The 17,883-nt window shown below is 38.6% G+C and overlaps 2 protein-coding genes across 2 annotated transcripts in view; one reads left to right on the forward strand and one right to left on the reverse strand.

Annotated features, from left to right (window-relative positions):
* KCNIP1 (potassium voltage-gated channel interacting protein 1) overlaps positions 1-17,883 on the reverse strand; it is a 436,690-nt gene that overhangs the window by 390,572 nt on the left and 28,235 nt on the right. The window lies entirely within an intron of this gene.
* KCNMB1 (potassium calcium-activated channel subfamily M regulatory beta subunit 1) lies at positions 967-17,621 on the forward strand. Its single transcript, XM_056349810.1, has 4 exons — positions 967-1,156; positions 6,997-7,166; positions 8,800-8,995; positions 11,040-17,621. The coding sequence occupies exons 2-4, from the start codon at positions 7,030-7,032 to the stop codon at positions 11,307-11,309; spliced, it is 603 nt and encodes a 200-aa protein (XP_056205785.1). The 5' UTR covers positions 967-1,156; positions 6,997-7,029; the 3' UTR covers positions 11,310-17,621.

Raw genomic sequence — 17,883 nt, forward strand, 5'->3', positions numbered from 1 at the left:
TCATTCTTTAAATTTAGCTACATCACTTCTCAAATATTAAAAAAAATACTATGATCATAAATCTTTCCAATCTAGATGATAGTAGCTGACTTCAACTTACTTAGCTTTAAGTGTCTAACAGTTATCTAAATCCAAGGTAGCTTTGTGTGCTCTCTTCTGCATCAATTATAATAGAAAAAGTCCTTTTGGGGGAGATACATCTCTTATCTTCAGGCAGCACGAACTCTCTGAACATGTCACTTTCAAATCTTTTACCAAAAGTAAACCCAGAAGATCGCCTTAAGATAAAACAGCTAATTATTAGATGCCTAAAGCAGGATGGAGGGGATCCTACCCTTGTTTACATTGCTCAGAACACTCTTAATGCTTTATAGTAGATTATCTTGTTTCAGCTCCTTTAGTCTCCCAATAAGAGAATTTTCCTCTCTCTTTCTCTCTCTCAAAAAAATTATTTTAGCTCTTCTCTGAAGATCTGCGTTAGGAGTCATCTGTTTATAAGTCCCAGAAACAAAGTTGGCTTTTTGGCTAGAGGAACATGCTGGACATTAACATATCTATGGCATGATGGATGCTTTGTTCTTGTCTACAGAGGTCTGCTGTACAGACAGAATTTTAGCATCTGTTGCATACAAACTGACCAAAACTAGTGGGAACAAAACATTCATACACTGCTGTCAATAGCTTAGGTATGAAGAATTAAGAATCTGTATCAGTGGTCATTGGTACAGTCAATTCCTTAAAACTTACCCAAAAGACCTATCAGATTTCTAAACTAAAAAGCTGTACAAAAGGAGCAGAACCATTGCTTAAGACAAATCCACCGGGATCTGTGGTAAAGGGGCCTTAGGGTATAAGAATTCTCAGTTTCTTCAGCTGTAGTGGGTCTTAGTATTGTGGCTTCCTGGTTTTCAGCAATTAATCTCAAAAAGGACAGTGTTCTTTCATACCTTACCATTTATGGTTACAGAAAGCTTTGTAATAGTGGAACCAAGTTAGGAGTTCAGCCACAGCAAAGCAAACCCAGAGAAGTACAGGAAAGGAAAAAAAGAAAAAACAAAACATAAAAATCCCTTTCAGCTTTAAGTTCTACTACTATTCCAAGTCCATCATGTAACAGAAGTTTTTCATCAAAGAAAGAAGCATTTCATCAAAATCGGTAAGTATATTTCCAAGCAGGAATTTTTCCTTGGGAACATGCAATAGCTCTGGGTTTTGAGAAGTACAGTGGCTCTGGAAGCAACAATCTTTCTGAATCTGCAGCACTGTAGAGGACAGCACAGATAACTTTTCTGTAGCCTGTGGGTTAAGTTGTTCTCTTTTGTAACTGGATGCAATCTGATAATTCTCCACAATTATTAGGAAAGATAACTGTATAATTTCACAAATCAGGAGTCTGCAGTTCATATGGGATCATAGCTTTTATTAATTTTAATGGTTAACACACCTTTACTCTTAGGAGTTTCATGGCTTTGGGTGTTCAGCATTTCTTTAGAGGCTGTGCTTGCCTACCTCTAAGTTAGAGAAACCAGGCATTTGAATGCTTCCAGGCTTCCATGAAATCTATTGTTAAATTGATCCATTCTGTGCAGCCCTATACTGCACAGAATCCAAAAGAAGCACTCCAGACAGGTTTTAGAACTGCTGAACTGAGCAATTAACTCTCTTTTTCTGGGTTGTTTTTGCCTTTTTTTTTTTTTTTTTTTTAAGAACAACCAGGTTAAAAAGCTAACAGATTTATTCTTAAACAACTGTACAGGTTTTTAAACAAAAAAGCTAACTTCTTTAATTCACTCTAGTTATTACATCAGATAAACATTAATAGAGCAAAAAGATACAGCATATTTCATAAAATATATGTGGTTGTACCATTTTACATAGTCAAAATATTGCTGCTTCAGGTTTCCAAGGCAACTATGAGTACGTGGCAAAATCTTTTCTGTGCAGATTTCCATTGAGGTTCAGCGTCACCTTATTCTGTAACACTCAGAGGATTCGTGGTCCCAGATGCCCAGAATGCTTTTTCAGTAATGGGTTCTTATAAGTTTGCAATGAACAAAAACCACTGTCCCCTGGCCCCAGCATCCCTGGCAAAGGCAGATCTGTTACCAGCAAGAGATGCATATAAATGCTAGGGTAGGAAATAGAGGGCAGGGAGAGGGGAAGCAAGTGCCAACACAAGTGTAGTTTCAACTTCAGGTCCTTTGTCCAGGGTGTAAGCGGTGGGGTAACAGATGAGAAAAGGATGAGGCAGGTTTGAAACAGAAAGGAAGAATCTAAGTAGATGGATATGGAAACAGGTAGGCAAGTGTGAGTGATCAAACTAATTCTACTCAAAGACAGCAGTAAATGTGTAAGCTGTGCTGCTCTGCCACAGTAGCATAACCAGAACAGAGCTCATATTTATAGATCTAAAAATTATGGTTGCCTTCTGGTCCCCACACAAAGCACTTGGCCAATAAACTGGCAATGAATACTATGCTCCTTTTACACACCCAGCAAAGCCATCAATTTTCATGTTGTCCACACAACATGTTCTGAGAATAAAACAAGGTGGCTGTTAAGTTGACACTTGATAAGGGAAAACAAGGTGGCTATTTGTATGCAGAGGTAGTAGAGGCCAAAGGGTCCAGGCCTGTTTAAAAACTCATCACTTTAGGGAGGTGGATGACTTGCATCATTCTGGGTGTAATGTGGTATTAGCACTTGATGCTCATCTGAAAGCAAAACATAATGCTCACTGCAAGTTCACCATATGGTATACGATAAATCAGCTGAAAAAAAAATACTAGCTCACTGTTTAATATCTATTCCCAACTTAAATTTGTGATAAGGGTTTAGCACCCTTCCTTCTGCAAGCAAGCAAGATTCATTCATCACTGCTACCAATACTGTGATACCCAAGTTAAGAGCAGCCTGGAACTGAATGAGTCCTCTCTCAAGCTAACTAGTGGAGGTCACACACTGGAAACTCCTTGAGATGGGGGGAGGAGGCGTCAGAGACTTCCTGCTAAGTATCAAACATGTCTACTAATCAAAATAGGGGACTATTCCAAACTTGAGCAGATGGTATCCCTAGGATTATCACCAGCAGCTGTCAATGCAGTGATTATACATTGAAATTGCACAGCTAATGTACTGTATAATTTAACTAGACTGAAGAAGAAGATTAGGGAGAAGGAACATTATGAAAAGATTTGGAGCTTATATTTTCCTAATAATTATGGAGGCACCCCACAATCTTCTATGCAAAAGATACATTTAGATTTACTCTTGAAGGCCAGGCTAAAACCCACATTACACACTTCAATATCTACCAATTCAAATATGCTCAGAAACTTCCTGGGCCAATCAAGTGCTCTGCAGTGCTTCATTTTTCAAAGATGTAATGATTTTGTCTGAAGAAACACTTAATTAGCTCTTTGAACATTCCTCCTAATATACACTGACAGAGCTAGGAGACAGAAGAATTTTTAATCTGAAAAAACTTAACCTTTTGAACAATGGGGAAATTCCAAATGAATACATTTTTCTATATGCATGCACCTTGTTTTGTCCTGAAGCCAGAAAATGCAGGATGTTCAGCACAAGAACATAAGATTTATATATGAAAAGAAAAAAAAATGCACACGGAGTTTCCTTCACTGACTTGTGCTTCCTCTTAAATTATTCTGTACATACATGAAATAGCGCTACAGATTTTTCTGGTCTTCTGAATTTTAAATCATAAAAAAAAGCATCAGAAAGCACATATTTCAGTTTTAGGGACTGCATTCACAGTAATCTGGTTCAGCAACACAACAGTGACATGAGCACCTCTGATTTACACTGCCTGAAGACCTAGTAGGTTATTTTTTAATGTTTACAGGAGGCCTCAGTGAGATATTTTTAGATGAATCTTTCTTGTTAACATTCTCTGCATAATTTATATGTCCTTATTCTCTTTGGTGTCAAGCAGAAATCTGAACTGGGGAAGCTGAGGCAAACAGGATCACCTAGCAGCCCACGCAGTGAACAAGGGTCAGGCAGCCTGGGGCTAGCCTCAGGAAGGGGAACAACACTGCACATAATACTTGGAAAACCTCTTGGCCACTTGTTAAAATTTCCAATTTACACATACAAATTCTTTATGTGTCTTAAAGAGGTAGTCTGGCAGTTTACAATGATTAGGAGGGATGAGCTTACTAGTACTTCTGCTGCATATGTGGCTGACATTCAGACTGGTGGGGTAATTACATTTCTTGTTAATTCTTTGGTTAATTGACCCACAGTTCTTGTTTTCTATGTAATAAGTGGTCTGATTACCCCACTATTTCTCAGCATAACTGGGACAGCTATATAAAGATTATGGTTCATCTAAAATTCAAGACATTAACAGCACAAGGCCACTAGAAGTTTTCCATAAGTCATGGTGGCAGTACCAATCATTCACTTTTTCATTTTCCCACAGAACTAATGAAAGATGAGTAATTGTTACTGCATCTAAGAATTTCTTGCTAACAACACAGGTTTTCGCTCGCCTATTAGCAGCTTCCCACTGTGATATAAGGAATTGCCACTCAGGTACACACAGACTCAGGGCCCATGCTCCAGGACTGATGATGTTCCTTTGTTCCATTTTCCCCTCTGACCAAGCTGGACAATAAGTAAAAGAGTCAGTTTAATACCAAGTTGTACAATGTTCCAATATTTTTATTATTTCAGACTTCATTGGTTTTTTGAAAGTGCTATTTCCACTTTGCCCTCACAGAACTAAAAGAAATGAGAGAAGTTTCCAAGGAATAGCCACTACTGACATTCACCCAAGTTTCCTTGCAAGGTGCACATGCATCTGTGCATGGTTATACACAAGTATGCAGACACAGTGTGAGCACACTGACAGTGCTTGATGCCACATGTTCTATTATAGCCCCACAGACCAAGAAAAACAGAATACAGCCTTATTAAGGGCATTTGCTCACATTCTGTATTAAACTCAAATGCCAGTAAGCAGGTAAGGTTCATCTTATGGCAATTTCCTTACTTCTTAAAATGCCAGTGAATTACACATGATCATCAGAAAAATAATTCCCTTAAAAATGCTGTCTGTAAAATTCACAGTGTATATTGATGTTTTATTTAAAGTGGAATGAAATATGGAACTGGAAAAAATTCAATATTCAAACAAAAACTCCTTTTGTTCCTAGGGACAACTCAAAACAGCCTTTCATTTTGACATCATGTACCAGCAACTTCAAAATAGATACTTAAAAAATTCTGTAACTAGCCTTGAGTTATGCTGTATGAAAGCTGTTTTACTGTCCATAGAGATCTATATTTTTATTGTTAATAACACTAACATTCAGGTGTTATAGTAGTCTAAAATCAGTAATATTTCAACGTTCAAATTTTTGAACATTTAAACAGTCAAAGTAAGGCACTTTTACCAGTGAAAACCAAAAATAACAGAAAAGAAAGCAAAACTCAGATTATATTCACATTTTTTCTTTTGACAACTGATGGTGTCATTATCTTGTCTTTCACAGAATTCAGTCTTGTTCCCCACCCCGATAACACCACAGCTCTGCCAGCCTGGGGTAGCTGGAGACCATTTACTCATGGTTAACATTAAGAACCCATTCGCTAGCTTTGGCTTGTATTTGTCTTATACGGTATCTAAACCTAAGTCTTGGCATTTGCTCCATTGCTTAGCTGAACATTGGTAGAGACCACGCTGTCCTGAAGGCCAGCCAGTTAGGGTAAATACTAAATAGTTGCACATACCTGAAGCTGAAATCCTGAAAATGCACCAGCTAAAGCATGAAGCTGGGCATCGTCTTGCCTAAACAGGTTTCAGTCCTGTTCTCACATGCATGTATGTAATATAGTCTCCCTTTCTCTTTCTGCTCTGCTCTTGTCCCTTCTCCCCCCTAAAAAACCCAAAATCGTGCCAGTCTTGTCATTTGCCATAACTATGGCTTGCACCATGTTTTCTTGGAAAAAACAGAACCTCATGAACCTTCAGTTAACAGCTGTCAGTTCAACAGATTCTGGTGATAGGCTGAACTCTGTGAATTTTATCCTCATTTATGTATTAATCCTTTCTATCAGTTGTAATGATTTAATGGCTTATGGATTCACAGCAATTATTTTCAGATTCTCTTTATCAAAACATTAGCAAGATAATTTTAAATGCTATTTGGCAAGGGAGCTGGGGGGAAATGCCAGGCTCTCCTGAGCTCAGGTTCAGACAGCTCTGATTGAATGTTCCCCTGGTGTTACACCAACATTTTGCAGTTTGCACTCTCCCGTTAGTGCCAGCAGCAGTCCTGACCCCGTACTTATGGTGAGAAATACAGCAGGTTTAACTGCTCTTTTTTCTAATCCTATTGCATCGTGTTTGGTGGCATCACATCTAGAAAACACAGCTTTTCTCCACTATTTGACTGGACATCAAGTTTTGAGCATCCTTGAACAGGCAAGGCCAAACAACAAACATGCAGAAGTCAGAACCCAGCCTCTCAAATGCTAAATTTTAAATTATTTCAGCTCTTTCGAAATAAGACAACCCCTTTCAGACTAATCCAGAACAAAAGACATAACGTAAAAAGGATTCTGCTGTGGGAAGATTTTCCCTTCATGCAGCCTTTACCAATACACAACACAATACCTCTTACTTCAGAGAAGCAACGACGTAAAAAAGATGGAATTAAGGCTGAGGACAATCAGGCTGTTAACAGAACTCTCCCACAAGATAATCAGGTTTTCCTACCCTTAACTCCCATCCTCCACACACACATACATTTTGGAGTACTATATGGTAAATATCAGAAAGTAAAAAGGAAGTCTACTGATAATAAAAGACACTGTAACTTTTTTTGAAAAAATCTATTTTTTGAAAAAATGGACTGTTCCTCCATGGGATACATTATATTCCAGAAACTTATTACAGAACTGCGATACTTATAGCCAATCCTAGTCCCGTTTTCCCTCTCCTTTCTCTATTTTGTTTTATACCAGGAAGAGATTGTTCAGATTACACAACTCTAAATCATGTTGGGAAAAAAGTTGGTGACTGCACAGAAGCGAGGGGAGACAAGAGCCCTGTGCCTGGGACTGGGAATGGTTGCGTGCTCCACGATGATGTACTTTTTTATTGGGATCACCATTGTGCCATTCTACACTAAAAGGTAATGACAGACATTTGCTTATGAATACAAAGCTATTTCTTTTTCCTGTCAAATACAATTATTGAAACAGAGCCAAAATATATGGTAGTATGTTGTACAATAAATAAACAGTATGTTCTTGAAGAGCTCATAAGAATTTAAGACAGAAGAAACAAGAAAGAAATAGGTGAGCCAAGAAGTCATTGAGCATTCACAGGTAAGCAAAAGAAAGAGGGAATGATCACCTTCAGAGCCAGAGTAAGAATAGACTAAACCAGGGGTCCTCAAACTACGGCCCGCGGGCTGGATACAGCCCCCCAGGGTCCTCAATCCGGCCCCTGGTATTTACAGAACCCCCCCGCCCCCCCACCGGGGGTTGGGGGGGAACCAAGCAGTCGCAGATGACTGCCTGCCACTTCATCCGTGCGCCGGCCCCCGGTTAAAAAGTTTGAGGACCCTTGGACTAAAACAAAACATTTACTATGAAAACATGTAAAATAAAAACCAGCCATGACTATCAAAGCTCAGTAACGGAAAACTAAATCTTGGATTAACAATAATTAAAAAAATAATTTAAAAAAGCTTTTCCATGTGCAGGAGGGTGTGTGTTTTTTAATAAAACTATAAAAACCTGAGCATAAAAGTCACAGTAAAATTGTTCAGTTGAGAATCAGTAGCTTATTTCCAAATCAACCATCCTCCAACAGCCCAGTCTACCACAGCAAATGTTGCAGAATACGATGAATGCTGATGAAGTTACTGTTACTCATATTTTTATTTTGTTTTGCAAGTTCTGTCTCCACACACAAAATCAATTTGCAACAAAACAAAGCAACAAGAGTGCAGCTCAGTTTTTCATGCTTGAAGATTTTGATAAAGTACATCCATCTCATTCTTCTTACTAAGCGCACCTTTAAGCTCAAAAACATTTGAAAAACATTATCTTTAAAACAGTAATTTACGCTTATTTATTTTCCAGCCTCCTGATTACATTACAAAATATATTTGCATGTAAAAAGATTAGTTTAAGAACTTGAGTGAGACTATTTGTTTACTTTTTTTTGCCACTGAAGTGTACTGCTGTAAGCAAAAGCTGGTATGCTAACAGTAATCCTTGAGAAAAAGGGATAAGCAACAGAAAAAACAAACACCCCCCCCCCAAAAAAAAACCAAACCACTTTTGTCCGACAGAACCCTGCTACTTATTCATGCAAAAGGTTCGCATAAGGAAGAAAAGGCAGGGGAAACATGGGAGCTAATCTGAGTTCTGAGAATTGAGTGAGATTAGTCAAAATATTTCTGAGACATCAAGTGTACTGTGCTTCCAAATATTTACTACCAAACATTAAAATCCATATTAATTTTTCTTTCTCGAATAACACTTGAAGCTGATTACAGATGAGGTTAGAATCTGACTTCAAACCACAGAACGTGTAACAAACAGCAACAAAAGAACCGCCTTCCTATGGCGCCATTTCCCCTGGCCCAGCCGTCAGTTCAGGGAAGGCAAAGTGCAGGGCCCCAGAAGGGAGCAGCCGTGAGTTCACCCGTACCACACCTACAGCTGGCACACACAGATGTATCTCCAGCATGTGGCCCATAACATACGCTGTCAACACATTTAAAAGCAACACTTTTTGTTTTGGTTTTGTAGTGTGTGGACAACAGAAAGTGTGTGCCAGGTACTCAAAGCCAACATCAAGGATAAAGCACTCTGCCCAAACAGCGAAGGCTCAGAGGATGGGGATACCTTTCCTTACCCCTGCCTGCAGGTGTGGGTAAATCTGACAGCCTCAGGACAAGAGGTGATGCTGTATCAGACTGAAGATACACTGGAAAGAAACCCTAAGGTACTTGCAACAGAGACTGAATAATCACTCTTTGCTGCTGGCTGGCAACTTTGAGGAGAAGGGGTGATTGTTTTTAAACCAAGAAGCATAGTAAAAGCATTTGTTGTTCATGTTTTCACATCCATGCTTAGACCAAGGCATTTTTAAAACATTCCAGAAATAACACTTTAAAAAAAAAATATCTTTTAAACATTACATCAAACATTAAGTTAATACTTGTTAAGGAATTACAGTAAACAAACATGAATGTTTAACATTCATGAACATTTAAAAATACATAAGTCTCCCAGCTAAAGACCACTGGTAAGAAATAGTTCATAAACTGGTTTGCTCACTTGCTTGTTGAATTATCACAAGGGAGACCTGAAGTTAAAAACTGTCCAAAGCGAGAGCACAAATACCAATTGTACTTCTATTTTATAAGTGGGTGGTATCAAGCAGGAAATAAAGCCAAGAAAGGGGAAATAAGGGTGCTGTTGGGAACATCTGAAATTATGCACATTTTAGACAGAAAGGAGAAACAAATCCATAATTTTGGAAGACGATCACCCAGAAAACTTGTTTGTCCTTGGTTTGGTTTGCAACTCTTTCTGGCCAGTATGGCAGCAGAAACCTGGAGTCACGGAGAAGAGAGTGATGCTGTGGGAAGCACCTGTGTAATGCAGAGGCGCTGCGTATCACAGTAGAGGTCCCTTGGCCAGTTGTTTTAGCAATCTCTTCCCCAGAGGATGATTGTAGACCATGGGTGGGACAGAAATGTGGGTGCACAGTATTAATCTGGCTTTAGAGGTGTGTGAAAAATTAGGGAAGGGGGGGGAAGGAGGATGTTATTGTTTTGTTCCTGCCACTATTTCTCCTTGGGAATCAAAGAGCTCAACACCTTTAGGCTTGCTCCCCCACAACCAGAACCTCTCTAACAAGTATGCTGTCCAAGGAAGGTCAGGTTCAGTTCAGTACCAATAGCAGAAGTATTTCAGAGACCTTACTGCTGCTCAACACTCTCTCTAAGGGGACATAAAATGAAATTCAGATCTTGGATGCCCAAGACTGAAGCACTTTCAGAATCCAAAACAAACATCCTCAGACTACAAGTGTTCATCTTCTTAAAGAAATTATATAGATTAGTTTCACACAGTGCAAACCTGGTAGCATAAAACACTGAAATGAAGAAAATTTTGCTAGCTAATGTCTGTCTTTATAGTAACTATCTCAGGAAAAGCTACATATAATGAAGTGGCAAAGGAGAAATTATCTGCTGTAGATTGAAATGAGAGCCTTGCTCACTGCAAGAGGCAGCCATTAGCTGATTTCCTACCTACTGTTTACATTATTGCAAGTACAAACCTTCAGGTTGGGAACCATACCCTTTCTGCCTTGGCCAGTTTCCATCTTAAGACACCTAAGCATTATTATGTATGCAAAATAGTGTTGCATAAAAGAAACTGTTATGAATTACAGCAACAAAAAGACTGCTTTGAAGTCTATTAGTATATCCACTGAAGTATAAATAACTTTGCATTATTACTACAGGTCAAGATAGTTCTGCATTGCAAGGATAAGTAGAAAGCTGCCAACAGCCATGCCTCTCTCTTATTTTTCCTGCTACTTACAACCAGAGGTGCAGAGTACAGCAACTTCATTTTTCTGCACACTGACAAGCCAGTTGTGAATTTCTGCACAATTAACACATTTCTGCTGTGGTAGTGCCTACAAGCTCTGTTAGGAATCCAAACTTGGCACTGCAATAATGAAGTGACAGTCTCAAAGACTGCGGTTTTAGTTCAAGCACATATGTACTATTGGTTTCCAACATTACTCCAATCTGCAAAACTGCAGACTGGGGGCATAGACACACTGACAGAAACAGTGAAGCATGGCAAATGGGTTATGTGCATAAGGAAACCAAGATGATTACCCTGGATACTAGCCAAACCACATGAGTTTTTGTCAGTACTAGCATGTTTGTTTTACTCAATTTGGCTTAACTACAAACCTTGAATTGTGAGTATCCATTATAATGAATCACCTTGATTTCTTATTCCAGTGTTCGTACGTCCCAGGCAAGTCGGAGAACGCTAAAGAAGTTAAAGCACGAATAGAAATAATTGCAAGCAATTTCAAAAAATACCAGACTTTCCCGTGCTACTATGACCCAGGAGGAACGCAGACCAATGTCATTTTAAGCAGACTTTATCCCCCAAAAGGCCTCCTTTTTGCTTTCCTTTGGCCTACACTCATGTTTACAGGTGGATGCCTGATTATTGTTCTAGTAAAAATTAGTCAGTATTTTTCTGTTCTTTCTGCTCGGCAGTAGAACATAAATATCTATCAGAGATCCTTGCAAGATATTAAAGCGGCTTTGTTCTGCCTGTTTATCTGCATTGTGTGACTTTTAATACATCAGGTATCAATCCAAGGGTAGGCATTCCAGAAAACTGAATCACTATGGATGGTAATCCATTACATGAAGACAAAATATAAAACTGATTCCCAGGTGTCGTGGTTTAATCCTGGCCAGTAACAAAGTACCACCCAGCCGCTTGCTCACTCCCCTGCACCCAGAGGGGTGGGGAGGAGAATCGGAAAGGAATGTAGAACTCAAGGGCTGAAATAAGATTTAATAATTTAAACAGAATAAAAAGGTAAGAGCAATAATAATAACAACAACAATTATAATGGAAAGTTGGGGAAAAGGACAAAATCCAAAGGAAAAGGGAGAAAGGAAAACAAGTGATGCACAGTACAACTGCTCGCCACCTGCTAACTGATGCTCAAGCAGTCCCTGAGCAACGACCCCCCCCAGCTAACCCTCCAAGTTTCTATACCAAGCATGACGTCCCATGGCATGGAATACCTCTATGGCTGGTTCAGGTCAGCTGTCCTCACTGTGTCCCTTCTCAGTCTCTTGTGCCTCTCCAGCCCTCTGGCTGGCACGGCCCAAAAAACCAAAAAATTCTTGACTTTGTATAAAAATTATCCAGGAACAACTGAAAACATCAGTGCATTATCAACATTGTTCTCACATCATAGCCAAAACACAGTACTGTACTAGCTACTAAGAAGAAATTTAAGTCCATCCCAGCCGAAACCAGGACACCAGGAATGCCTGAAAATACCTCATAAGAACGCAGACCGAGTTACTGCCTATTGTTTCCTTGGACTTTCTGCGGTAGAGTAGCTTTACAGAGCTACAACTTAAGTTTACTACTAAACTCTTGTTCCATGTTTTAGACGTGGTCCTAATTTTCTGTCTGGTTGATAACAATTGGTGCCAGATCCACATATATCATCACTGCAGACACATGTTTTATATACTTAATTACCAATATAGTGTGTATTCATGGCATAGTCGTCTTTGTCTGTTGATAAAGAAGTTTTGCTATGGTCCAAAAAGCTATTTATCATCATGGATGTCTCTGCTTTTGGGAAAGGGGAGAGGGGAGAACCACCTAAAAACAAAATATACATACGCAGACACTACAAAGTTTGCACTCTAAACATTTAACACCAATTGTATGTATTTAAATATATCCACAAAACACAGGGTATGGTAAAGAAGTTTATATTAGAAGTTTTTGTATTTAACTCAAATCTTCACCTTGCTTTACTTTTTACAAAGTGTACCACTCAAGGAAGACCATCTGCCTACCATTTGCATGTATCATAAAACTGTTAAGGAAGGGAAGTCACAATATGAAAAACACAATTATGTAGTCTGAAACATCCATGATGTCTTACTAAACACTGTAATATGACCTAAGGACAGAAGTTTCCATATTTAGCACAAGGATATTTCACAATGGAGACATCTTTGTTTCTAGTGCCAACTCTTAGGAATGCTCTGATGCATGCATAGATACATTTTCTGTTCTCTGAAAATAACTGTTTCCCTCAGACAATTTCCAAATTGCTACTGGACACAGGAGGAACACAAGCTACTTCCTATATGCTGTATTTGACTGGCACTTGAGACATAGCTAATAAAAAATTTTTTGTCACATTCCTGATGAACCACTTGGTAGCTATCATTCATAGGAAAATTTCAGGGCTTAGGTGCAAATTTAAATCCATTAAACTCTAGTGGAAAAAAATTATTCTCATTAATGTGGCACAATTCTCTATTGTGAGAAAGAGGAAGGCTGAAATATTAAGCCACCACATTCATTTTCCAACATTACTAATGGAACAGCATCAAGAGTTTGCTTTTCATCATGATCATCAAACCAAAATTAGACCAAGATAGTATAAAACAGCAGTTATTAATATCAGTAACACTCGTTCAACATGAAAAGTCTAGATGGTTATCTATTAGAAATCTACAAGAGGAAAAATGACAAGCTCTAGTGCTTAAGAGTCACACAGTGTCAGTGGTGCTGTAAAAAAAAAAAAAAAAAAAAAAGCCTAAACTAAAAAATGAATATAGGAGGAGAATTATTTCCACAAGAAACAGGAAGGTATTTACAGCTTCATACAACACTTCTATGAAATGCATCTGAAGCTGTGTGTATATATGATTCTAATCTTTCTCATTCAGGAAAGTGAAAGTGCAGCTGACAGGTACAGGCGTTTTGGGTGACCAAAAGCATTTGCCAACAGGATGGCAAGGGGAAGAGACCCTGGTTTATTAGTTCACCAAAAGCTAAGGCAGGACTGTGGTAACTGCTTAAAAATAAAAAGGCAGAGAGGATACCTGTTGAACCTAATGCATTGTACTGGTACCAAAGGAGGTGAACAAGCTAGCTGCAAATAAGACAAAAGCAGTTTATTTAAAAGGTTCTTTCAAAGCTTTACTCCATATTTTTAAACTACTGCTGAAAAGCAAAAGCCTTCAGTTTGCAAACTAAAACTTGTTCATGACTACTTTATACTCAGTCCAGCAAACCAGTACCCCTGCCACCTTGCTCCTCTCTCAGCTCAGCAGAGAAAAATGAAGGTTGGATATTTAGCAGCAGTCCCCATTGCTAACTCATGAGTCAGTAATTTGTCCTTGAAGTACAGAAGCTCTTGATTTTGCTAAGCTCAGAACTCAGCATGAAGACTGGGAGCTCCTGCTTCCAACTCCTACCTTGGCTTCCTGAGACTACTCCCTAAAGCCACCCTCCTCGCCTCCCTGTTCATAGTTATCCCTGATAGAAGTAGATGAAGATTTATTCAGTGCAAGCTGTGTCTCCAGATTTACGTCTACCACAAATAGAGTTGATTATCGCATGAAAACAATTATTTCCCTCCAACATGTACAACATTGCAAAAACATGAAGAAAAACCTTCCACAAATTTTGTTCTCCAATATAGCAACATTTCCTATTAGGGCAGGAGATATTCCAAGTGAAAACAGCCCGTTCAGGGGAAAAACTAGACGCAAGTTCAGAAACTGCATTGTCTTGGACTCTCACCAACCAGCCTCTCTCTCGCCCAAATTAAAAAGGGTGTTTAAATTCAAAAAGCCAAATATTATAATGTAGAAAACAAACACACAAAATATATAGGCACTACAGAATGGTTCTTTTATAATAACAATTTGCCCGTGTATAAATACTGGTTATTTTCCACATTTCTGAAAAAGTTTAATGTTAAAGTCATAGATACTCTTTTTCCTTTACAGTTTCACTTTCTCTTAAAGTCAGAACTAAATGTTTTAACATTGTGCCACGTTGCTGAATTATTCTTGGCCTTTTGTAAACATTTTTCTATCCTTCTTCCATCTGCAAAAGTTGTAATTTGCTAGAGAGTGAAGTTTTAATAATACTCTATGCTTCTTAGAGCAGCACACAAGGAAGCTATATAGCCTTTAGGGCTTTTTGTTTCGTTGTTGGGTAGGTGGTTTTTGGTTTTTTCGTTTGGATTTTTTGGTTTGGTTTTTTTTTTGTGTTTGGTGGTTTTTTTAATATTATTGGATTATACCATCAAGTCTATAAAATATCCGATAAATAAAATGCTATTTTTCTGAGATCCAGCAAAACACTTCCTATGAGAAGTGCTTCAATACAGTGACTATCGCAGTGACAGATGTACACAATCCACTTTTTCAAGGCAGAGCAGATGCTCAAGGTACATACGACAGCATTAAGACTCCTGCCAGGAGAAGAGAAGTGGAAGTATAAGCAGCTGGAGATTAAATTCATACCTCAAATCTGTTTGACTACACACAGCTTTCACCAGCATTGATGCTCAGACCACAGTAGTGCTTGAGTCGACCAGAAAGACAGGGAACATAGGGAACAGGGACAGATTTTTAGACCCTGATGAATACTTCAGTTGTGCAAGCCCTTTATATGTCTATATGAATAATATTGTTTTGCTGAAAATATTAAAAGTCCTAATTTTCAAGTGCTGGGCACAGACTCTTAGGAATAGTTTTTCTCCTTGGTGCCAAATAAGGCTTGGACCTGGTGATTCTACTGTTGGAAGATGAAAAAGAACAAAAGCTCCAGCACTATACTTGAGGGAACTAGCATTTTTTCTAGGGGAAAAAAACCCAACCACAAACAACAAAACACACCACCCACACAACTATTGCAAAAGGTTGTAAAACAAAGCTTTTCCCATAAACCAGAGGCTATAATTCTGGATGAGACAGATTCAGTTTTCATCAGCTTTTAGTAAGATCACTGTTTTCCACCTTCAATAAGGTAGCAACAATGGCAGCTTAAGAGGAGCCTATGGCCACCGATTTGCTAAGCAGCTACCCCTTAGTCACCAGCATCTTCTTAATGTACATAAACAATAGCAGATACTTTCTGGCTACCTCTGGCAGCTTTGATTTAAGTATCCTGCTAACTGGTGCTATTTTTATTACCTCATCCTCAAAGCAGCAACAGGGCAGTTAACACAAAGACGACTCTGGTCCCTGAAGATTCCTCACTCATTGCATAAACCCACTACACTTGATAACAAAATACTTTCCAGCTGAGTAGCTGGTACTTTGTTACTACCTTTTGGGTGTTTTTTTTTTCTTTTGGGTTTTTTTGTCTTTTTGTTTGGCTGGTTTTTGGTGGGTTTTTTGTTTGTTTGGGTGTTTGTGTTTGTGTGTGTGTGTTTTAATAAGGAAACTGTTATAGTTGAATTATAAATTGAGTCCAAAATAAATTCACTAAATATTTATTAAGGTAGGAAAGCAAAAACAGTGCACTGGGCAGCTGGGGAGTCACAGCTCCTCCAAGGCTCGCAAATTTAGGCAAGCTAAACGGCTCCTTTTACCTTCATGGAAGTCGGTTTCAACATCTTTGGTACGCCCCTCAGCTTCTTCCGTTATCGTGGTTTCTTGCTTACGGTAGTTTTGATTAAATGTCGGTTACAAAACTAGTTCATGCAATCTTTCTCCACACAGCCGTTTGGTACAAAGGTTTAAACAAAGATACAAATTGTCAAAGCAACATAGCATCAGGGTTTAACATTTGTCTTAAGATAATGTAGGACACTCCCATGTCTGCAACGAGATCATTCCTGTTGCTTAACCTGTCTGATCAGCAAATTATCCTCAGTTACTTATTACAAAACTAGGAAAAACTTAACACCACCAGTTCAGGGTCTCTAGAATATTCAGAAGCCATACAAAACAATTCAGAAATTTTCCTTTTAGCAATTTCCACAACAGAAAAAATAGCATTTAGGGTTAACTGACTGACTCCAAATTTACAAAGTGGCTTGAAGTTAGATAATATTTTAACACAGGAAGAATAATTATAAGTATTGATTGCAGGCAGTTCTCTTTTGTGAGAGTGTTGGTGTTGTTCAGCCCAGAGAAGAGAAAGCTCTGGGGACACCTCATAGCAGCCTTCCACTTCCTAACGGGGGCTACAAGAAAGCTGGAGAGGGACAAGGGCATGCAGTGACAGGACAAGGAGTAATGGCTTTAAACAGAAAGAGAGTAGCTTTAGATTAGATAGAAGGAAGAAATTCTTCACTATAAGGGTGGTAGGACACCGGCACAGGCTGTGCAGAGAAGTTGTGGATGTCCAATCGTTGGAAGTGTTCAAGGCCAGGTTGGACGGAGCTTTGAGCTTTGGTTTAGTGGAAGGTGTCCCTGCCCATGGGCAGGGCAGTTGGAACTAGATGATCCTTAAAGTCTTTTCCAACCCAAACCATTCTATGATTCTACTTCTTACCTTTTATCATTCCAGTCAGATTTTCAGAAAGTCTCAGCGTGCTAAATAAGTTATTCTGCATTCAGCACAAAGAGCAAGCAAGGAGAGCACCTGAAAATACTTCAGCTTCAGCAAAAAGATAACACAAGATTAATTTTACAGATGGGGGGCAGGGAAGAGAGTTCTTTGTAAGGCTCCATCTCTTCAGTAAATTATTTGTACCACACACGAAACAAGGTGACCTGAATGAAGTAAATACAGGCTGTGTAGTCCAATCAAACTCAAGGCCATTCTTATAAAAACTCTTTGAATAGTCTTTAAATAATTTTATACAAATGCTTTAAAGTCTAAAGAGACAGCACAATGTATTAAAGAGGTGTCGCTGAAAGAAACCTCAAAGACAGAGGTTGAACAAAAGAATTGTGTTTGAAACGCTTATTGGTTTATAGTTTACTAAAGCACTGCATAATTTTCTCTCTGCTGGAATATTTCAAAACATTGGATATGTTTAATTGTAAAGTAAATAAAGAAATAAATCTTGACTACTTTTTGGAGATTACTCTTAATAATCAAATGACCCCTATGTCAATAGGGCTATCAGCCTCAGCAGCCTGAAACCATAACACCAGATTTTAAGCCTAGTCTACAGAAAATAATTACCAGCTCTGGAATCACGAAATAGTTGCAATGAACAAATGCCTCCAGTTAATTATTCTTATATGATCTAGATTGACAGAAAGATGATTATTGGACAGCCCTCAGAACTGAATTACCCTCTGATTTCTGGCGAGAAGATGCCCACAA

This window comes from Falco biarmicus, chromosome 8 (genome assembly GCF_023638135.1).
Source record: "Falco biarmicus isolate bFalBia1 chromosome 8, bFalBia1.pri, whole genome shotgun sequence".
Classification (NCBI taxonomy): domain Eukaryota; kingdom Metazoa; phylum Chordata; class Aves; order Falconiformes; family Falconidae; genus Falco; species Falco biarmicus.

Coding starts and splice junctions, on each gene's coding strand:
- KCNMB1 (XM_056349810.1), top strand. CDS start 7,030: ATGTTGGGAAAAAAGTTGGTGACTGCACAGAAGCGAGGGGAGACAAGA. Junction 7,167..8,799: donor GTGCCATTCTACACTAAAAG/GTAATGACAGAC, acceptor TTGGTTTTGTAG/TGTGTGGACAACAGAAAGTG. Junction 8,996..11,039: donor CACTGGAAAGAAACCCTAAG/GTACTTGCAACA, acceptor TTCTTATTCCAG/TGTTCGTACGTCCCAGGCAA.